Source organism: Necator americanus, chromosome III, assembly GCF_031761385.1.
Source record: "Necator americanus strain Aroian chromosome III, whole genome shotgun sequence".
Lineage (NCBI taxonomy): Eukaryota > Metazoa > Nematoda > Chromadorea > Rhabditida > Ancylostomatidae > Necator > Necator americanus.
The window spans coordinates 5,258,894-5,280,187 of record NC_087373.1 but is presented as its reverse complement, the minus strand read 5'-3'; the positions used below and the strand labels follow the sequence as shown (position 1 = coordinate 5,280,187).

Below are 21,294 nucleotides of genomic sequence, written 5' to 3'. Positions count from 1 at the left end.
ATTAAATCTAATAACTAATTTAATGACTAATTTTTTTAGAAGGAAAAAGAACACTTCAAAGCCCATCATTTTTCCGAAAAAAAAATGTTATTACATATGCATATCCAAATTAGCTTCTTCTGGGAGGTCTTCTGGTAGGTTTCTTTTTTTTTCAAGAAAAATTCCTCTGTACATATCTTTCTTCGCATCGGCAAAAAACAGAAACAGCAAAAATGCGCAAGGATTTTTTTCATTTCGGCAAACACTGTACTCTACAGTAAAGTGCATGATAAGTCTTCCTATAGGAACATTTCTGAGGGAATTGAGGGAATTTTTATTTATAGGGAATTTTTTACATTTTTCTGAGGAGATTGAGGGAATTCTTATTCATATTTATTTTTTATAATTTTTTTAAATTTTTATTTCTTTTTTTACTTTTAATTATTTACCTCCAGCCACTTCGACGCTTCCCGATCGGAGAAAAGTAAAGAAAATTATGAGATGAAATGGAAGAAAGCCCAAAAAGTGGTCGAATCATCAACATAATAAAGTTAAAATGAGGAACTCCAAAGCAATTGAAATGGACATGAAAAAAAAGGAAGAGGAAATGAAATGAAGAGGAAAAGGAAAGCAATTCCTTCAGAAATATTATATTTTTTAATGAAAAAAGAACATTTCTTGTAGTCAAGTGTGCTTGAGAGCAGGACAAAAGGACAAGTTATAGAAGCTAGAAAACTCGCACCGGTCCGGAATTGCTTGATTGTTAAGCTGCGAAGCGTGTGTCATAAAGAAGATCTTCCGGTTTTCACCTCCAGATCCGGAAGCTTCGTCTTCGAAGAAAATCTTTTCGCAAGGTGAGAATGAGAAAATTTCAGCGAACAACATAGATTCGTGATATTCTGAACCAGTGGAAAGGTTTGAGTACAGTAAGAAAGTACAGTAAGATGTGAGGTAAGTGCACAACTCGTAAAGTGACCTCAACACCGAGAAAGCTATATTTCTATGAATCTGCAGCCGAGGACGGCTGCAGATTATAAGAGAGCGTCCCGTAAGCACTTTCTAGAATAACTAGCCGTTCCCATCTAGACTAGAAGAAATTTCTGGATATAATGTGAGAACGTAAAAGTGCACCAGTAACTTTGATGACATAATTGGTGACATTCGCAACGTTTAGCCGTGTCGGCTCGGCTCCGTTTAATCATTTAAACGTCCTCAGCAGTTACTATGACTCTATTTGGAGTCAGACCCTTCAAATGCAAATGCAAAAAAACCCTGCCTAGTACGAATCCAGTCCCAGTGAGGTTTTTTTTTTCGTAGCGCATAGCCGAAGCCAGTAGATATAACTATATAGTGAAATTTTACGTCTAAATCAATAGTTAAAGCAGTATTATAGCTAAAGAGCCTCGAAACCCGTGAAAATGCTGCCAATGGTTCACTGATGTGAATATTATACTTGTTAGTTGAAGTTAGAATAAAAAATTTAGAAAAAAAAATAAAGAAGAAATGTTTTAAAAAAGTGAATACACTAATTTGGTACTATTATAGATATCATATTTATTATATAATATATAATTATACTAATAGTAGTTTGAATTCTGAAACACTAAAGTAATATCTGTTTAACCAGAAAAATATAATAATAATTATAGTAATAAATAACAACTATAATTATAGCAATTATAATAATATAATATAACAATCAGCACCTAGAAAAATCCCTATCAGATCTTTTGAATCAATTGCAGTTATTTTTTAAAATTTTATAAAAATATCCACAAGAGAATATCTAAAATAAACCTCCTTCCTCCTTCTGCCTCCGACATGTTTAATTTTATCTCTGTAATAATATGAAATTAGGAAAAAGAAGAAAAAGATCAAGTCAAATTTTGTTGGTGGTTGGAAAATCTGCTTCAAAAATTCGTTTCTTTTTGAGTTTACTAGTAGATAAGCTTACGAAGATAGCTCTCCACTTTTTTTAAGCCCTAAATTCCTTAAGTTAAGATCATAAAGCATAAACAGTACAACTTGGGGAGAACTCGATGATAATTACGGCCACCGTAGACCCTATCATCTCCACTGTTCGGGAAAACCCAGTGAGGTTATTAAAAAAAAATAAATGTATGCAAAAATAGTCTTCATAAATAAAAATTTTGTAACTTTTCCCTGAAGGAAAAGTAAAGTAGACGTACATACGTTGTGGACTAGGAGAGGAGGCACACACAAAAAAATCCATGTCATAATTAAGTATAATTTTGCAGGATTTTGCTGTACGTTCCAGCCATATACACACGATGCTGCTTCATCTACTGGATTAAATGATTAATTATTTAAGTGATCAATAGTGCCAGAAGCTTTGAAATCCTCTGTTACCATTGAAAAATCCGTAAAAATTGAAATGTTAACAGCTTGAGAGTCGATATTGGAATGGATAGAATGAAAATATTTAGAAAGTGGTGGAAACGCACCTTTGGGATAACCTAAGCATATCCCTTAACCTAGGTTTGGTTCTGGATGAAATGAAAAATAACCGAGTTTTTTTCCGAAAATTTCTTCGAAATTGATGGATAAAATTTAATTGAGAGCGGATTGGATGGAGAAAAGATATATGGCGGATGTAGCGCAGCAGTAGGAGGTTTCGCTGGTGCTTCTGCACAATGGTCAACCGAGACTTTTCCCAAAAATGGGGTCGAAAAAGTCCAGATTCTTTTTTTTTACCAACCGATAAACACATATGTAATACAAGCAAGCATAAATAAATACTACAAAAAACATAAATAAAACAAATAACATAACTAAACATAAACTGACGCAGCGATTTGGTTAACTCGGTTAGCTCACACAAAATATTGTATAGGCAATGTGGGAGTTCATAAACCTCAAACGAATCCTGAACTGAGTTCAAAGGCGTTGGCGCATCCCAGAAGGAATTGATCCATGTCAAGCATCTTTCCTTTTTTTTCTTAGTTTATATATGTGTTCACTTGCAGATAAAATCCAACAAAATTAAGAGAAAAATCCAGTGGCGAATCATTTGGAACGTCGGGAAAAAAAGGATAGCAAGTTGATTAAAATAACGAATATACCGAAAAACATCGATATTCGATCATTCGACGTCGAATAACCACTATTTAGGAGATGTCCCCCCAAAAATTAGGCAATAAATTTGAGAAAAGAGTAAATTTCAGGATGAAAATCTCAACAATCAACACGTGCGGAATACTATCATTCAAAATAAAACCTATGTATATCACAGGTATTCAAGCAGAATCATTTCTGGAAAAAATTATTCGACCATGATCTTAAGAGGAATTTTGAATGGCGAAAAAAGAAATCAGTAAAATAAACAATAAATAAATAATAGATGAAAAAAACAAAAGCAAAAAAAGAAATAAAAAATTAACCAAAATGAGAAATAAGCGAGAAAAAAATGAGCAAAATTGCTATACCATGATAACTAAGAGAAATATTGAAAGGCCGGGAAAAAGAACCGGGAAAATATGGAATCAGCTGCCATATAAATCTTATCGTTACGACTATATCAGTGCACAGGAGTTCGTCGGGATGATACGGGGGTGGGGGGACGAGGAAACAAGTTTTCTCGCTGTCGCTTCCCACCGGCGGACAACATGGCTTAGCCGTCTAAGCAAGATTCTCGCGTATGTAGCGCTGGCGCCTGTGTATTCACGGATTATAACGGAAAAATGACCAGGGTGTGCTCATCATCAGTGACCACACTGCAAATAAGAACAGAAGGAGCTATTTTGGGAGCTGGAAACTATAAACGCGAAAAATCCCCCGAAATCCATCGTTAACTGACACGTCGTTTGCAACGTCGTGATACACCGGTGAGTCACGTCTTGAGGAACATGAGTGATGCACCGGCGCATCACCCTCTGCAGAATAATGGTATAATATAAAATGTGATTTTTTTTCCACTGCAATTATTCGATGTTCTTTGCAGGAGTTATTTTGGGGATGGAAACTAAAGCTACAAAAACCCTGTGAAATTCATGGTTACCAGACACGCCGCTCGCAGCGCCGTGATGCACCGGTGAGTCACGTCCTGAGGAACATGGGTAACCCACCGATGCATCACTCGCCATAGAACATTAGTATAACACAAAATATAAATTATATAATTTTAGAATAAATATATTATATGGATATAATATAAGTATATAAATAAAAATAAATAACTAAACATATTAATAATAAAATATGCGATTTTTTTGCAATTATTCGAGGTATTAGCAGTTTAGTCCCATAAAATAAGCGTATATACTTTCAAATTTATTTGGACTTCGAAAGAAGGAGAGCACGTCATACGAATTAAAGAATTTCTATAAAAAAAAGGAGGATCAGAACATATGGCAAACATTTTGTAGATCCCCAACCAATCGATAAAATCCCAACGGAAATTAAATGAATGAATACGCTTATCACGATGTAGTTTACCGCTACTTAATGACCGGTTAGTTGATGGTTTTATATGCATCGAAATCGACTATAAAAGAAAGTCGGTTATAACAAAAATGACAATATCGTGATAAATAATTCATAGAGTAAAAATTGAAAAATACAGCGGTTTATGAACGTGTTCTGCGTAGAAAGACAAAGTAAAAATCCGTGAAATCCCCTGGAAAAAGTTCCAGACGATTTCACGGAGTAAAGCGGAGAGCTCTTTTCAACAGTGCAACATTAAGTCGTTGCTTTTCAGTCACTTTTTAGCATTAAAAAGGAATGCTAGGACAAAATATTGTAATTGAAAGTTTAATAATACTAATAGTAATAATAATGCAATAAATTGAAAAAAAGAAGTTATCCTAATTTTTTGATTATTTTGAATAGTAGAGATCACATGATAAGAGAAGCTGAAGAGAGTCTTCACAAGAGGTCTAGGATGTAAGTTCTTTTCCAGAAAATTAGTTTGAAGAGAAAAGAAACATGAAAAAAATTGAATATATTCCCTCACTCACTAAGAAATAAACCTAAGAGAAACAATTGTTCCTTCATTTAAAAAATTATAATCTCTACTTTAAACAATACATTTGTTAGGAAAGATAAATTCCAGGAGAAAAACAATCCAAGTTAAACAGCACCCGCAAAAAAATCCTTGCTGCAAACACGCTTTCTCGACACGGTACGGTAACCAATAAAAATAGCTATTACAGGCGTTGATAGGAGGAAATCGTAAACAATAAATGTAAATGTGAAAAGTGTGAAAACTCCCTCCTCTCCTCCACGCCCGAGAACAAAAAAACCTTGTCAGGAATGTGGTGTCGTTAACGAGAACTTGCTTTCGGGACGAGAAATTCATCCAGAAAATTATCGTAGCGGCTAATGGAGCGAAAGCACCCGTAGAGAGTCACTGATGTTCATAATACCATGCAAAATAGATTTCACACCCATCCGTGCAAAACGCTTTAAAAACCTGGAGGGTTTCGAGGAATACGAGGAGATGAAGGAGGAAAAGAAGAAGAAGGAATAGGAAAAGGAGGAGAAGAAAAAGGAAAGAAGAGGAGGAGAAAAAAGAGGAAAAGGAGGAGAAGAAAAAGGAAAGAGGAGAAGAAGAAAAGGAGGAAAAGGAGAAAAACAGTAAGAAAGAGAAGGAAGAGAAGAAGAAAGAGCCGGAAGAGGAAAAGGAGGAGAAGAAGAAGAAGCACGAAGAGAAGAAGAAAAAAGAACGAGGACTCTGAGAGAATGAGGATGAAGAAGGAGAAAGAGAGTGAAGAGAAGAAGAAGAAGGAATATTAAAAAGAGTTTAAAAAAGAAAGGAAAGAGGAGTAGGAGGGCAAGGAGGAGAAGAAGAAGGAAAGGAAGAAAGAGAAGAAGAACCAGGAAGAAATGAAAAAGAAGGGAAAGAAACAGGAAGAAAAGAAGAAGGAGAAAAAAGAGAACGAAGAGAAGAAGAAGAAGGTGGAGAAGAAAGAGAACAAAGAGAAGAAGGAAATGAAAAAGAAAAAAAGAGAGAGGCGGATTATAAGAAGATGAAAAAGAAGGATACATAAAAAAAGGAAAAGAAGGAAAGTAGCAGAAAAAGAGAAAAGAAGAAGAAAAAGGGTAGCCGTGGTCAGGAATCATAGCTTGATGGCATTCCGATGCTTGGCGAATCATGAAGAATTTAAATGTGTTTCTATTGATCACAAAAAAAAAACTTTCGTTAGGCAATAAAATCAAGGTGAGATACATTTTTCAAGGGATTTCAAAGGATCCGGAAAAGTAATGCAGCGCAACAAGGAGGACAACCCTTATCCTCTGCCCGAATCAAGAAATATTCCTCCGATTAACGATCAATAACGATTGAATGATCATAGACCGATTTGGTCAGGAACATGCATTAACAGCGCATTGTCTTCGCCCTCCACTTCTTCTACACTATTTCTATCAACGTAACGATGATGTGTTTCCAGAAGAAAGAAAAAAGAACCATTCTCGCAAGAATACAATCAAATTTAACGGATCATGTAATTATCGTGGATTAAGGACAAGTCAGCGTAGCCGAGAAAAACTGGGAACATTTATTTATCCGTGAAAAGAGAAATAATTTCTGTTAATTGCTGAATGAAATGCGTTAAGTACATACTGACCAAGAGCTAAAAGTTAATTTTGGCTTTTATGGATTATAAAAGACAGAATTCTGGATATCATATCCTTACATTCTGGCAACCACTGCAGAAATGAGGATGAAATGATCTCAGAGGTCAAATAACTGCCAGCTATCGACGGACCTATCGACGATGAGACAGCAGAGGGATTTTTTTATAATCTGTTCTGATATCGGGAATATTTTTAACAACAAAAAAGAAGGTAAGAGAAAACAGAGCGGAAATAAACCCAAAATGGTTTGAATTTAAAAAAAAAAAACAAGCTGAATATACTACGGAACCACCAGGAGATAATTAAACTGGTAAAATAATATTTTCCCATAATATTAATTAGTAATTAGTTTAACTAAAAGTCAGGATAACATTACCGGGGTATCAATTCACGTAGGATGGGCCAAAGCGATGGATAAAAGGCTTGGTTTGCACTAGGGCGGTTACGAACACTCGACAGTGTGGCTACAGCGGACCTCTAATCGACTGCGATACACCCACCCATCTAGTTTAATTAATATTTATTAGTATTTTATCATTTTCATAATATTGACTATATACATCTTCCATATATCTTAATCATCGAGCACTGTATTTTATAGGTTTACAACGGCTACACCATGTGTCCACTTACTTCTCTTCGAAAAAAAATGGAATCGATCAATATCTCATCCTTAACGTCACCAGAAAATCGTTACGAATGTTAAGTCTGTTAAAATGTTAAGTCACAATAAGGAGTAAGATGACGAATAAGTGGATGAGCTCAACTCCTACATTTCTCAAAAAAAAGAAAAGTATACTAGTAGAAATCCTTAAAAATTAGAAAGTAGAAGTAGAAATTCTCTTTAATATAGGCCATGAGCCATCAGAGAACATAAAAGAAAACCGAATCAACAGAAAAACATGATAGCGGAGCGGGCAGCACGGCGACTCATTACATACTCTCACTTTCACGCTAGAGCGAACGCTAATCACCAGGCACGGTTCGATTTCAAATCAAATATCTTATTATTCTTAAACATAATCATTTGATGAAGGGAGCCAACCAAAATAAACTACATGGTATCCAGAAAAGTACTGGGGAAAATAGTGAAAATGTAGTAGCCAAACGATTTCTTTTTTCTTTTTGGAAAATTTGATTCAAAAGCGTAAATCTCTGAAATACCAAAAAAAGAGACTAGGCCCGGCTTCACTTTGTTTCCTTCTCTGTGTAAACAGAAAAGAAAGAAGCGTTTCGAGAAAAAAAAACATTTCGTGAAAATAGAGGTGAAAAAGCTAGCAAGGGAACAAAATAATGGGGAAAAAATGAAACGTATCGATGAGTGAAACAATGAGGCGGGAAAATAGACGCTGGGAAAATTTGTAGCTGCGATAATTCCAGAAAAGCTCAACGCTTTACTTTGCTCCAATAATTTTCATCTATTTGTTTATTTGTTTTAATTTTTTGGATTCTGCCTGTTTTCTTTCTTTTGTTTGTCTGGGGACCCTATTTTTGATCCAAACTGTTCTAATGTATTCTTCCAGAAAAAACTGTTTTCTTCCTTTTTTCGTGTAGCGATCCCATTCTTGATCCAAGGTTTTGCTAAAGTTAATATTTTTGCGGAAACTACTCCTAAAATTCTTCCATATGTCCCCGTAGCACCACGTTTTTTCCAAGTTCGAATCGGAGCATAGTAAAATTACGAGCAGATGTTCGAAAGTTACGATGATCGCTGGAAAGCGCTAGCAATGGCTGAGTGACGACCTAGAAATGCGCAACTGCGACGACAAAGACATCCAACAACCCCCACCCATGCAAGGTCGAAAATTTATGCAAATTTCGAGGCCAGGAGAAAGGAACACGGAATTTATGTATGGAATTCCCAACGAAACAAAAGCGGCTACACAAAAAAGGGGGATAAATCGTTGCAAATAGGACCTACGGGGCAAAATTCAATACATATTGTGTTTCTAAAGTAGACGACTTTTCCAATGGGAATATTGTTTAGATTCACATTTTGTAATTTTTCGTTATTTAAAATCAAAATGTATAAAATAAAAATCATAACACATAATTCTTTATTATCCTATTCGTTATTTTTTTGGTAAGGTCTTTTCACTCCATTTTATTGTTTTATGCAAGAATTTACTACGTGTTTATATTTTTTTACAAATATTTTTATTACTAACATTATTTATTAACCATTTATTAATTACTTTTTTGTCAACTGTTTTATTTTTTTTATTTTTTTTATATGCTACTATTTATTATATATGCAATATTTACACAGTTCAATTCTTTTTGAAACACTAAAAATAGAGAAAATAAATATAGGCAGATAGGCAAGGAACGTGAAGAAATAAAATTCTCAGGAGTATCACCAACATTTCTTTACGCAGAGGTCTCTATTCTGGAATTTTAGTCCTGAACAAAATCCCTGCTCCATTGTGTTAAAGTTAAAAATAATAAAAATATTGATGAAGTAAGACCTTTAAAGTAATATCCAGCAAAATTTAAGCAGAAAGTTGGAAGTTTCGTAAATTATTTCAAACTTTAGGTAGGAAATTGCACAAACTCATGACATCATGGGAATATTTAAATATTAAGTACTGAATTAATAGAATAAAATTTTTGAAATCAAGGAAGGACCCCACTTTCTATGTCTAGCTCTGCATTGAAAGCAAAATAAATATCAGGGACACCCAGGATTACATTGTGAGTAAATACACCAACTAACCTTACTAACAATGAAAAAAAAGCTCTCCTGCCGGCCGCAGTGAACGAATTGGTACGAATTCTCTTGGATTCGGATGATACATTTATCCGAATCCGCTTTTGTGGGTTATATGTATTTACAATCGTACTCGATGTGGCGGGTACGGTGTCAAATCGTATCGTGAAGATATCCATTTTTTTAGACATTGCTTCTGTTTACCATCATGCTTTGGATGGAATGATTAAAGGTTAAAGATCCAAGAAAAAATTTCAAATATTATATTGATGAAAATTACTGGAGAAAAGAAAAAAAGAACGAAGAAAAACCACTAGAAATTGAATCAACATCATTTTAGAGAACCAAAAACACTATCCTGCAGAGAAAGAAATTCTTCAGATAACGTGTTACATAACGCTGAACTCTTTTTTGTGTGAAAGTTTGAAAAAATCTAAAATAAAAACGCCAATACTTACGCATCAACCTAATCTCTGCCCATTTCAATTTTTCTATGACATTATCTATAATAGACCCGTTCAAATATCCTTCCTCTCACGAAATTTATCCAACAAAATAGGCGGAAATTTCCGAAAAACTTGATCCTTGGAAGTGACTGATTTTTTTTCAGCTATGGATCTATCTTTCGTGGAATCTATGATTTTGACTTGATGCGACTAAACGATTAACCTTCAGCTCTAAGGGAACTGGTCTTCCTGGATTGGTTTATGACAATCAACGTGTAGAAAAAAAACAGAGACCGGGCCTCCAATCCCACTTTTCTGACTTCCTTAATAGGGATTGACAGCACAAAGGCGGGAGCTCAACGCGATTTTTCTTCGACTGGATTATTCGAAGGAGTTTTGTGACGTACAGCAGGAAGATAGAGAGGGAGAATTTTCCATAGAAACATCCCCTAAGGTTACGTCAGTGTCTTCATCTACGTAAGATCAGGATCTCATCTCATCTCATCCAAGATATCTCTTTAAGTAAATAAATACGCGAAAAAAGGAGAAAAACAAAATTTTCACTATTCGAACCAAGAGAGGAGAACAGAATTTGCTTCCAGAAAAATCTTCTGCTGAAAGTTCGGAGACGTTTTCCTCGCGTTGAAACGACGAAATGATATGCAGCTGGCTGTCACGGCGGCGGCGGCAAATGTTGCGTGGTGAACATCTGCGAATCGTTGAATTGGATGGGTGAAAAGAGCCGAGAATGGGTTATGCGAGGAAAAGGAACGACATCCGAAAAAAAAAACGACAGGAACGATTCACGGCACGAATACGGGAATCGTCGTAGCTTGATTGAACATAAAATTGCAAAGGGGATTACTAAATTTAAAGAGTCAAACAAATAATTTTAAAAAACGAACAGATATCAATAGAAAACACAAATAAAAACTAATAACATTAATTTCTAGAGAAATAAATTCTTTTATTCCGATCTTTTTGAACATTTTCAGCGAAAAGGAGCATGGTAAAAAAATACGAGAAGAAAAAGCATAAAACTCAAAGACAAATCACTCGAATTTTCGAGAGTTTGCCACTTTTTGAGACGATTTTTAACGATAAGTACCACACTAAAAAATACGGAAAGGAAAAATATAAAACACAAAGAGAAATCGTCCAAATTTTCGAGAGTTTGTCACTTTTTGAGAGGATTTTTAACGATAAGGACCGCACTGAAAAAAAAACAGACGAAAAGAAAACATAGGTGCGTCCACGGACGGGACGGAATACGACGTAAATGATGACGACCAACAAAAGACGTTGTGTAGGATTAACGTAGGCAAACATAAGGAGGAAACGAGGACACCCCCTCCTCCTCCTGCACCTCCTCCTGCACCACCTCCATCACATCCATCACGTAGAATAAGAAAAGACACGGCGATGGCCCCCGTTCGCTTCACACTCACACAGCACGACGTCGTCCCCGTCCGTCGTCACAAAATCGTAGCAAATTAGCGCATTCACGGCAACGTGCGCCCGACGTAAAGCAGTTTTCCACCGGCCCCGGCGATATTCGGACCGCCGTCGCCGCCGTCGGCGAAAAATTTCACGCCGCACTGCAGCACACGATTTCACGACAAAAATACGGGGCCACATTTTGAGGTCGGGTCAATTCTGTAACAATTGACCTAGAATCCCCCCTATGCAGTGATGTTGTGGTTGGATTCCGAATGTGAATTAACGAAGCACCACGTCGAACACTTGAAGATTTTCTTTTCTTATGTATGACCGTCCGTATAACTAGCTTTTCTTCGGATAAGATGAATCATGGAGGCGCAGAGAAGAAGAAAAACAACAACAACAGCAAGCGCTATGCAACTTCAAGTGCTTCAATCCTGAATCTGATCTTAAGCGCACAAATATCATTAAAAACCTTTATCTAACACAGAATCTAGGCTATACTAGCTTCGTCACACGGAAACAAACAGATCTTCAATTAGACTTTTTCCTGGAACGTGATGTCCCCGTTTTATTTAGAGAAAAAAAAAACTCAAAACGTCAACAGTAAATAAATTTCCTACAAGCTCGCATCACCTGACTCAATTGTGACGAAATATACGTTAAAAAAAATTCCGTATTTTTCCATCCTCGTCAGATGAAAATTATTACTGCAGGATTTATGGATTTTTCTCTATTAGATTTCTAGTAAATTTCCTACACAACTGAACATATTGTTACAAGTGAAAATTTTTCTTTTTTTCTTGTAAAAAAAAAGATACCACTAAGAAAATCTTACGTTACACTTAATGCCTGTTTGCTGAGTCTTTGAAGTAAAAAAAAAGTACAAAACTTCACAAAATTCACTACATTTTACGATCTTAGTCCGGAGTTTCCTGCGGTTAAACCGACAAAGAATAGTCGAATCCTCCTAAAATTGGAAATTCTAGCTTTGTTTCACAGCTTGTACTTTTTCTTAAAGATTTTTAAGCGGATTAATCAACCCAATAACTGTAATTTTTGTATATTACATACATTTAACTATTTATACAAAAATTTTAAAAAATAAAATATAAATTAGGTGAAATCTTATCTATGCATGCGAGGAGAATATATGTTGCAATTAAGATTACTTATATTCGAGTTATTGAGTTTAATGCATGGATGCAATTAATTAAAGGATTAATGCATGAATTTTACTATGTCTAAGTAATCCATTAGAAATAGCAAAAAGTGATTAATTATATTTGCTATTTACATTCAACAATTCATACATTTAACTAATCGATTACTATCGCCACATTTTTCTAACTAAAATACTTTAGGTCTAGAGTATAGAATACTCTTATGCTAACTTAGACCACAAGAGGGTGGATGTTTCGCTACACTTGACCTCAATTGATGGCTATAGCTTATCCTTCCCTCTTTTTGTAAAAATCCTATTCCTATTCTTGTTTTTTTTTTTGCGTGGTTGACTATAGTATAAATGATAAATAGCATTCAAAATTCAAAGTAAAACAAAAAGGAAACGCTGAAAATTGTGCTTTTTCCGCATTTCAATCAGCAATCCTAGCTTTATATTTGCAGTGTAGTCTGTACAATAAGTAAATAAAGGATAAAGGATAATGTGTGGCGTTAATCAATCCGCTTGGGACCCGTGCCACCACGTTCACTTCAATTCAGAATCGTTTGAGGTTCACGAACGTGTAACTGGCCTATACAATGACTTGCGGTGGCTAGCCAATGGGTCAAGTCAGTGTTTTTATCCTCCCAGACAAGTCTGGTACCAATTTATCGACCCCGGAGGGATGAAAGGCTTGGTGAGCACTAGGGCGGATTCGAACCTCCGATCGATCGTGCAGGAAGCGGAACCTCTAACCGACTGCGCTACACTGCCCTACCCCTAAGTGAATATATTATGAAAAAGAAATATACCTAAATAACAATATAATAAACACAAGGACGAATAAAACAATCAAAGATTACATAATAATCGCTAACTACTCTAACTGCTACACTACACCTACGCTACAATAAATAAGTAAATAAATAAAACAATATCCCAGAACAAAATTTAGGAGAGGACAAAAAAATAAAAAAGTTGACAAATAAATAAATATATATATATATAGATGAGATAAATACGTTCTAAGCAGCTGTGGTAACTCGTAAAAATTCTTGCCGGCAATTATACAATTTACGAGGCAAGATCGTAAGGAAAAAGTAAGGGTTTTAAATAAGTGTAAAGCAATAGTTAAGTTCCCGCTACTCCCGAAAAAGAACAGAACAAGGATTTTCTTCGGTTCGGGAACATGAGTGGTTCCTACAAATGAGTCATGGCAGCGCGAGAGAGAGAGGAACCATCCGAGAGTTGCACTTAAAAAGCAGGGAAAGGGCGAGAGAACTGGAGCAAGATGAACCAGCTGAGAACCTCTTCATTCACTTGTGCTTTTCAAGCACATGCTACATCAAGCGGGCCGCCTTTTGTTTGAGCACACGACAAAGAATTATTTAACGATGAAAAAAGATGTAGATACGATGGAGATTTTTAAATATTTCCAGAAACGTACGAAGGTCTACCATACAAGTATAGTACAATACATAGTAGGATGGATAGTATATTACGGTAACAAAATAGCAGAGCTTTTCACAGAGAAATGTCTGCATTTCTCAAAATAGAAACTCATTAAAAAGAATCTTTACATCATCACTCAAATCTGTTCCTAGTTTTTTCTAGTAAAAATAGTTTTTTTTTCTTCTTACCTTCAATTAAGGGCTTAAGAGCTCTCTTGTAATCAAATAAATTTGCTCTTAATACCTCTGTTTGATACCTAATTCTCCTGCTACAGTAATAAACAAACAAAAAAAATAACAATAAACAACAAGCGAAAGTGCACAGTTTTATAACAGTAGAAGCTGTCAACCAAACCAAATTTAGCTCGAAACACCACAGCCAGAGAGATGACAGAGACAAAATTAATTATTCATTCAAAAACGAAAAATTATTCCACATTCTAAAATGCTCCACACTAATCGATAGCATGAATTTACAGTCATTTATAATGACTTTGCTTTGTTCTCACCAGACTGCATTGTAGAACTCTTAATCTTTTCTTTAATTAATTAATTTAATTAGAAAAAATTGGAATTTTTAGAAACTATTTCTGAAATTAGAAAACAATCCTTAAAACCTATGAGTTCTAGAAGAGAATGCTTGAACTTCACTTCATCGACTCCTTCTTTAGCCGTTATGAAAGCAACAAAAAAAAGCTTCAAATATTTTATTATGGGTAAATAACGATATAAAATCATCAAGAAATCTGCTTCAATTTGTCTTCGACAGGCAGAATTGGTAGGCGTCAATTCAAAAAATTTTAGGTTGACGTATGAAGGCATGCTCGGAGAAATTATTCATAGCATTTTTTTTTTTACGAGCGGCATGACCGGAAGCAAAATAAGCGTAGGAAATAGAATTACGGAAAATTAAAGAAATAAGAAATTGAGATTAAATAAATAAAATATGCGCTGAATGGAAAAATTCGGAAGCTCCGAAATTGATATATAATTTTCCAAGTATATATGAGTGAAAAATAGTAAATCTACGTGGATTACTATTATGGATTAAGACTGGAAGCGTCGACAGGCAGCTAGGAATACGTTAGGATTCTGACTTCTGGCTCTGGATACGGACTCCAAATATCCACTAACTCCTTCACATAACAAAAGAAGATTTGTACATTACCCAAGAAAAAATTGTCAATGCACAGAAAATTTTAATGAGGCTACATATATCATAAACCAAAGCTTCTCTCTTTTTAAAAAAGAAAAAATAAAGTTTTAAAAGAGGAAGAAGTCGATTTTATAGGACTAGGCACTGACGAATACGTAAACGAGTTCAAATAATTTCATTTTCTCTGTCACTTTCATATAAGATACACACTTATTTTATTCAAAATTTCAAAAAAAAAATTAAAATTAAATGTTTTTCTGTGATTTTCTAGCTCAGTCCTGTTGACCAACATCTTCCCACACGCAACTGGGATACTGTACTTCTGATGTGCACATTCTCTTCCTACGAAAAAAAAAACCTTCACAAATGCAAGGCCGCGTGGATTAAATCGCAGCGGGACGTCTAAGAAAAACATCGACCTCCACAAAAACTGCACATAATCAACGGTATTCGCACTTTTTTTTTCAGCGGTCGGTGACATGGACATCATTATCGAGTTAGAAGAACGCTAATAGCGCCACATAACTAGGGCACACATCCGACAAGATATTGAATAAACGACATTATTTCTACGGCTATGAATGCCGAATCTCAGCTTGAAAGACATACATTAATCCACCTTTCAATCCTACAAATCCTACAAATACAAATTTTCGATGAACGAAAATTTTCCCGAAAAATCTGTGGAAAAGCGTTTTATGGATGGAAAGAAAGGTAGTTATTGGCTGAGATGATCCATATTTTTTTCTAATCCTGCCCTCTATCCTTCTATGATTTTCTTCATTTTATGATTTTATTCGCATAATTTTATTATATTTTATTTTGAATAATGAAGTCTATGCAAAATAAAATCACAAACCAAGGATAGGTGCCAAAAATAAGAAAAGATGAAGCATTTCACGCCTTTCTAGACAAGCATGCATAGATTTAGAAAGCGAAAATCCACGAAACCTCAATTTTCTCCAATCCAATGGACTTATCAGGAAAAGAGATGGCTATGAACCAGGTTTCATATCTGTGAAACGCACCTCCGGATCATCCGCCCCGATGTGGATATTTCCAGCATGATATGTACGAGATAATCACCTATTAGATTTAGAATTTCTGAGAAACTTTTCTTTTTCTCCGTGGTTTTCTGGATCAGACCCGCTGACCGACTTCTTTCTTTATGTTCAACTGGGATACTGATACCAAAGAATAGGATATCTACTTAAAAATTGAAGAAACTATGTGGTCTATAATTGATTTTTTGTGCTAATTGAATTTTCCCACGATATTTTATCGCTATAAGTTCTGATTCATTTCTTTCCACAAACACGATGATTCAGAATGAATAACCTTTATCCTAAAGTGAGCATCCACACGAATAGCGCCTCCGAAGAACTCGGACTCGGAAAATTACAACAAGCAAAAACTCCAGGAAAAAAAGGAATTTTTGAGCTTGGAATATGCTGTCAAAGCTGGATCAATATTTACTATTTACTAGTTACGGATATTTACTATATTTTTGTTCTGCACTCCATTCGTAAACATATAAAGAGTAAATAAATAAACAAACAAATGAATAAATAAACACAGGCAGTTAGAAATTTAAAGATAAAGAAAAAGTCTTTTGCGTATCAATCCGCTTGGGACCTACACAACCACATTCACTTCAATTCAAAATATTCTGAGGTTTATGAACTCGAGTGCTGCCTTACAATGACTTACGGTGGCTAGCCGATGTGTCAAGTCAGTGTTTTTATACTCCCAGACAAGTCTGGTACCAATTTATCGACCCCGGATGGATGAAAGGCTTGGTGAGCACTAGGGCGGATTCGAACCTCCGATCGATTGTAGTCACAACGGAACCTCTCACCGACTGCGCTACACCGTCCTATTCCTAAGTGATAGTGAATATATTATAAAAAAAAGAAATATTATGAAATAACAATATAATAAATGCATAACTGAATAAAACAATAAAAGATCAGATGCGACCTTCCTCGATTTTTCGATCTACGAATTTGGGTGAGTTATGATCTTTTTAAAAGCTAAGAGCTCTTTACAAAAGCACTTCTATAGCGCACTTTCACTACGGTGCTACTTTGCTAAAAAAAATTTCTCTAAAAAAATCTACAGTACTATCGTTTACGTCGTGTTCAAATCAGATCGATCGATATATGTACGAATATTCACGTGTACATAAGGCGGGAAGCAATACCGTAAACTCGTCCGCATAGCTCAAAGTGGGCACCGCCCGCCTTCCCCTTTTTGAGTGGTTCTTTAGTGCTATGGTAATTTTCTTGAATTAACTTCATCCCATCAGAGAATACATGGTTAGGAGACGTTGCTACCGCAAGTACTGAATTTTTATTCAATTAGTTTTGATCTTTTTCCATTTTTTAAAATTCTTTCAGATGGATTTTTTAAAATTCAACCAAAGTAGAGGAACATATATAGAATTATTTTCATAGTCTCGCATCGCTGCGCTATTCGCTGAAGGTTAGGAAAGTAGCAAAGTGAAACCAAGAAGTCCCTTTTCTACATCTACGTTGAACGAGACTAACTAAATTAATTATAAACTAATTATAAACGAACTAACTAAACTAATTATAGCCGAACTGTACTTACTTTTGGAAGAGTCCACATAAATAACCCTACCGCACATGGATTCATTTGCTTTAAAGCTACCTAAGATGTCTGCCAGAAAATTAGAGAATAACCCAAAGATCTTTTTTCTCACCATTAGCAAAATTTAAGCCACTTAGGTACCGTACGAAAAATTTGCAGGCACGTCACATAAATCACAACACGATTTGAACGGAGGGGAAAAAACTACAGCACTTGATAAGATTTCAAATGACACTTGAGTTGATGAGTGGAACAACAGCTTTGACGTAACGTATGTGTGCACAATTTCCAGACATTTCGTTCCGTTCCGTGCTACCGGTTGGTAAACGCACGCTGTGTGACAGTTTTGAAAACTCACAGGCAACCAAACAAAATGTTCCTGGAACTGCTACAAATTCAATCATTGACTGTATTGTGTACATTGTAAAATTCGAAAGAAAACTGGAACGATGGAAACTCAAGCAAAACCCGAGGGGCAGTAGATAATCCAGAAAATTTAAACAGAAACGTGTTTAATAGCATAGGAAATTGTTTGTAACGAAAAACGAAAACGAAAAGCATTTGATTTACACCCAACGGCTCCTCAAACACGCTTACCAATCTTTGTTGTTAACAAAATAATTTTTACAAATTTTACAACAAAGCAAAAAAAAATCAACTTTATCCATAACCATCTCAGAAAAAGCACCTAAAATGATAATCACAATAGGTGGACAAATCAGTCTTGTACTTTAATCCCAAGAACTAAATGGATTACTGTAGCAAACTTACCCTATATGAGGTTTAATTCATTTTTTCTTGCGACAATTTTTTCGCGTCTTATAAATTTTTACAAATACATTTGATAAGACATCAATGATTAAAAAAAACTTACTGACTACTGGTGTGTAACGGTTTTTTCAACACAAGGGATTATAGGGTCAGCTCGTCACCCATTGTTGAAATTGTAATTCTTTTCATAAGCAAGTACGGTAGGAGTGGATTTTTTGGCTGAAATTATTCTCTAAATTGGATCGATATTTCATGACAATCACTTAGGAGGGGAAATATATCACTAAATTCTATTCCATTTAATATCTTTTACAGCCAGATGCTCCTTGGTTCAGGAGCCACCTTTAGTAGAAAATATGTTATAATATATAGTAGGGTCCGAACGACATGAAGCATGGTGTAGTTACGTAAGCGGCTGCGCTCGAAGCGATGCGGTGGAGTGTAGCGGATGGAATCGAAGTGGGACCTTTACTGTTACCACCCATCGTTACAGTTCGCGATGGTCCCACGTCGATTCCAATCGCCATCTCCACTACATCGCCTCGAGTGCACCCGCTTACGCAACTGCACCGTCCTTGATGTCGTTTTGACCTGACCATACATATAAATTTAATATAAATATAAAAATATATGAAACTAAGGGCGAATGTAGCGTAGTCGGTTAGGGTCCGTTGTAGCCACACGGACGATGGTTCGAAACCGCGCTAGTGCAAACCAAAGTTCTCATCCCTAGGTGCAAACCAGGCTTGTCTGGGAGGATAAAAACACTGACTTGATCGCCGGCTGGCCCCGCAAGTCATTGTATGGGCCAACACGCGTTCCAAAACCTCAACAATTACGAATTTCAGTAAACAACGTTTGCACACCCCAAGTAGATTGAGGAGCCAGTGACTTTATCCTTCTTAATACATGTAAATATGTAAAATAAAAATATAGAGTTTTCTCAAAGCGATGATCCTCAACGGAAAAATTATGCATAGACTCTCTTTTGTTTTTTTAAAGCACCTTCGTATCAGTGAATTCATCTGAGTTCGAATACGTAACAAAGATTTATTCACTTATTTATCCACACATCAAATCAATGACGCAGCATAAATCCTCACAACAATAAACGAAAAATTCTGTAAACTGTAGTAAAGGCAAGTAAAAGTAAAGTAGTAGTAGTAGTAAACTGACAAAAAGAAATATGTAGGAAAAAACTTTATTCACAAGTCAATCAGAGAAATTTCCAAATTATAATTGAGGAATTATTTAAATAGAGCTAACCAGAACTTGAAATTCATTCTAAAAAAAAAATAGAAATTCTTCCTGTTCCCAGCAATACCGCACCACCAAGGAATTGGCCCATTCAAGGGCCGTTCCAAAAATTGGCAGGGAGGCATTGGGGCGAGTGCATCTAACCGGTGTCTACACTCGACTGCCGCCATGGCGACTAACTTGACGCGCACGCGTTCAGACGAACGGTAGCCCCCGACGCACCTTGCCGTTCCCTGGAAAGCGTCAAGTGCTACACGGCCGTGCGGCGAACCGTTCACGTCTTCGTCAAGTGTTCCGGACTCAATGCAGGCGACACACAAGCGTTTAACATACGGAAATTTGTTGGAAACTCAAAAAAGTAAATGAAATGGTATAAATACTATGCTGTATACATCAAAAACCATTCCTTTGGCCAAGGCAACCTCTTCTCCATGGTAAAGCTCGAAAAAAACCAAAACCGAACCAGAAAAAAAAAGTAATGATGTACCAAATACACAAACACAACCAATTGGAACAGTTTGTTCAGGGAAAATGTACCGGAGCCACATGAGATATTTGAGAAGTGGTAGTAATAGTTCCAGTTAACTGTGTTGATTCACCAAATTATTGTAGCACGGCGCGGATGAAGTGCATTGGCTAAGGGGTTCGGCTGCGACTCTACGACCAATGGTTCGAAACTGTCCTAGTGCAAACCAATCCTTTGTTCTTCCGGTGTCTATAAATTCGTACCAAATCAGGCTTGCGCGCATTCGTAAGAATCAACGTGATTCTGAATCAAAGTCGAAAGTGAAGGCTCTCTCGCAAAAGGATTGATCAACACTGTGAATTTTATTATTTTATCCATTTTTATGGGAATGAATGGGGTGGGTGTGGCGCAGTCGGTTAGAGGTCCGTTGTAGCCACATAGTCGAAGGTTCGAAACCGCTCTAGTGCAAGCTAAGACTTTCATCCCTTCGGGGTTGATAAATTGGTACCCTGACCTGTCTGGGAGGATAAAAACCCTAACTTGATCCTCTGGTGGCCCCGGCAAATCATTATATAGGCCAACACGCGTTCCAAACGTTCCAAAACCTCAACGATTTCCAGTGAAACGCGTGGGCGCATACTAAGTGGATTGATACGCCAGTGACTTTATCCTTTATCCTTTTTACCAGTCTGAATGTCCGGCTAAAGCCGGACTTCAGACTTTCGCTGGTTTTAGCTTCGCTTCCCTCCACTGATCAATGAAAGTTGATAGTAGTGGTGTTTTCTGTAAAATCTGATTTGTGTTTCTATAACAACACTTCTTCTCTTCTTTATATTATAAATTACGAATTAAAGATTACGGAGTTTTCCTACCAAATGCGTCAATTCTACATTTGGAGAATATTCACCATCAGCTACAAACACTCCTTTGATGCCAGAATAATATAGATGCAATTTGAAAGCATTACGAAGTATGGATATTCCTCCTGATTTCCCCAATGGTTATCACAGAATGATGTTTTAACATAAAATGACGTAAAAGACATCTTCATACTGATAAAGATAACGTTCCACGTCAGATCACATAAACATCCTGCTACTATTAAGCAGCCGTTTCCATGCGCCTTTCACTTGAGAACGGCATGCTACCAACGAGACGAACGAAGAAAGAAATAGATACGCGGAGGAGTCATGAAGGTGAAAAGCAACGCGCGCAATGGCCACGGCTATGAAACGGCTTTAACCAT

The 21,294-nt window shown here is 36.1% G+C and overlaps 1 protein-coding gene across 2 annotated transcripts; it reads left to right on the top strand.

The window, feature by feature from the left end:
• Window positions 1-3,989: 3,989 nt before the first annotated feature.
• Window positions 3,990-5,675, top strand: RB195_008665 (uncharacterized protein; the record flags this gene model as incomplete). 2 transcript variants are annotated; one of them, XM_064195277.1, is made up of 2 exons in its annotated part: window positions 3,990-4,030; window positions 5,444-5,675. In XM_064195277.1, the coding sequence occupies 2 exons, from the start codon at window positions 3,990-3,992 to the stop codon at window positions 5,673-5,675; spliced, it is 273 nt and encodes a 90-aa protein (XP_064046422.1). The 2 variants fall into 2 exon arrangements, with proteins under 2 accessions (XP_064046422.1, XP_064046423.1); XM_064195278.1 differs by lacking the exon at window positions 3,990-4,030 and adding an exon at window positions 4,838-4,881.
• Between the last annotated feature and the right edge of the window lie 15,619 nt (window positions 5,676-21,294).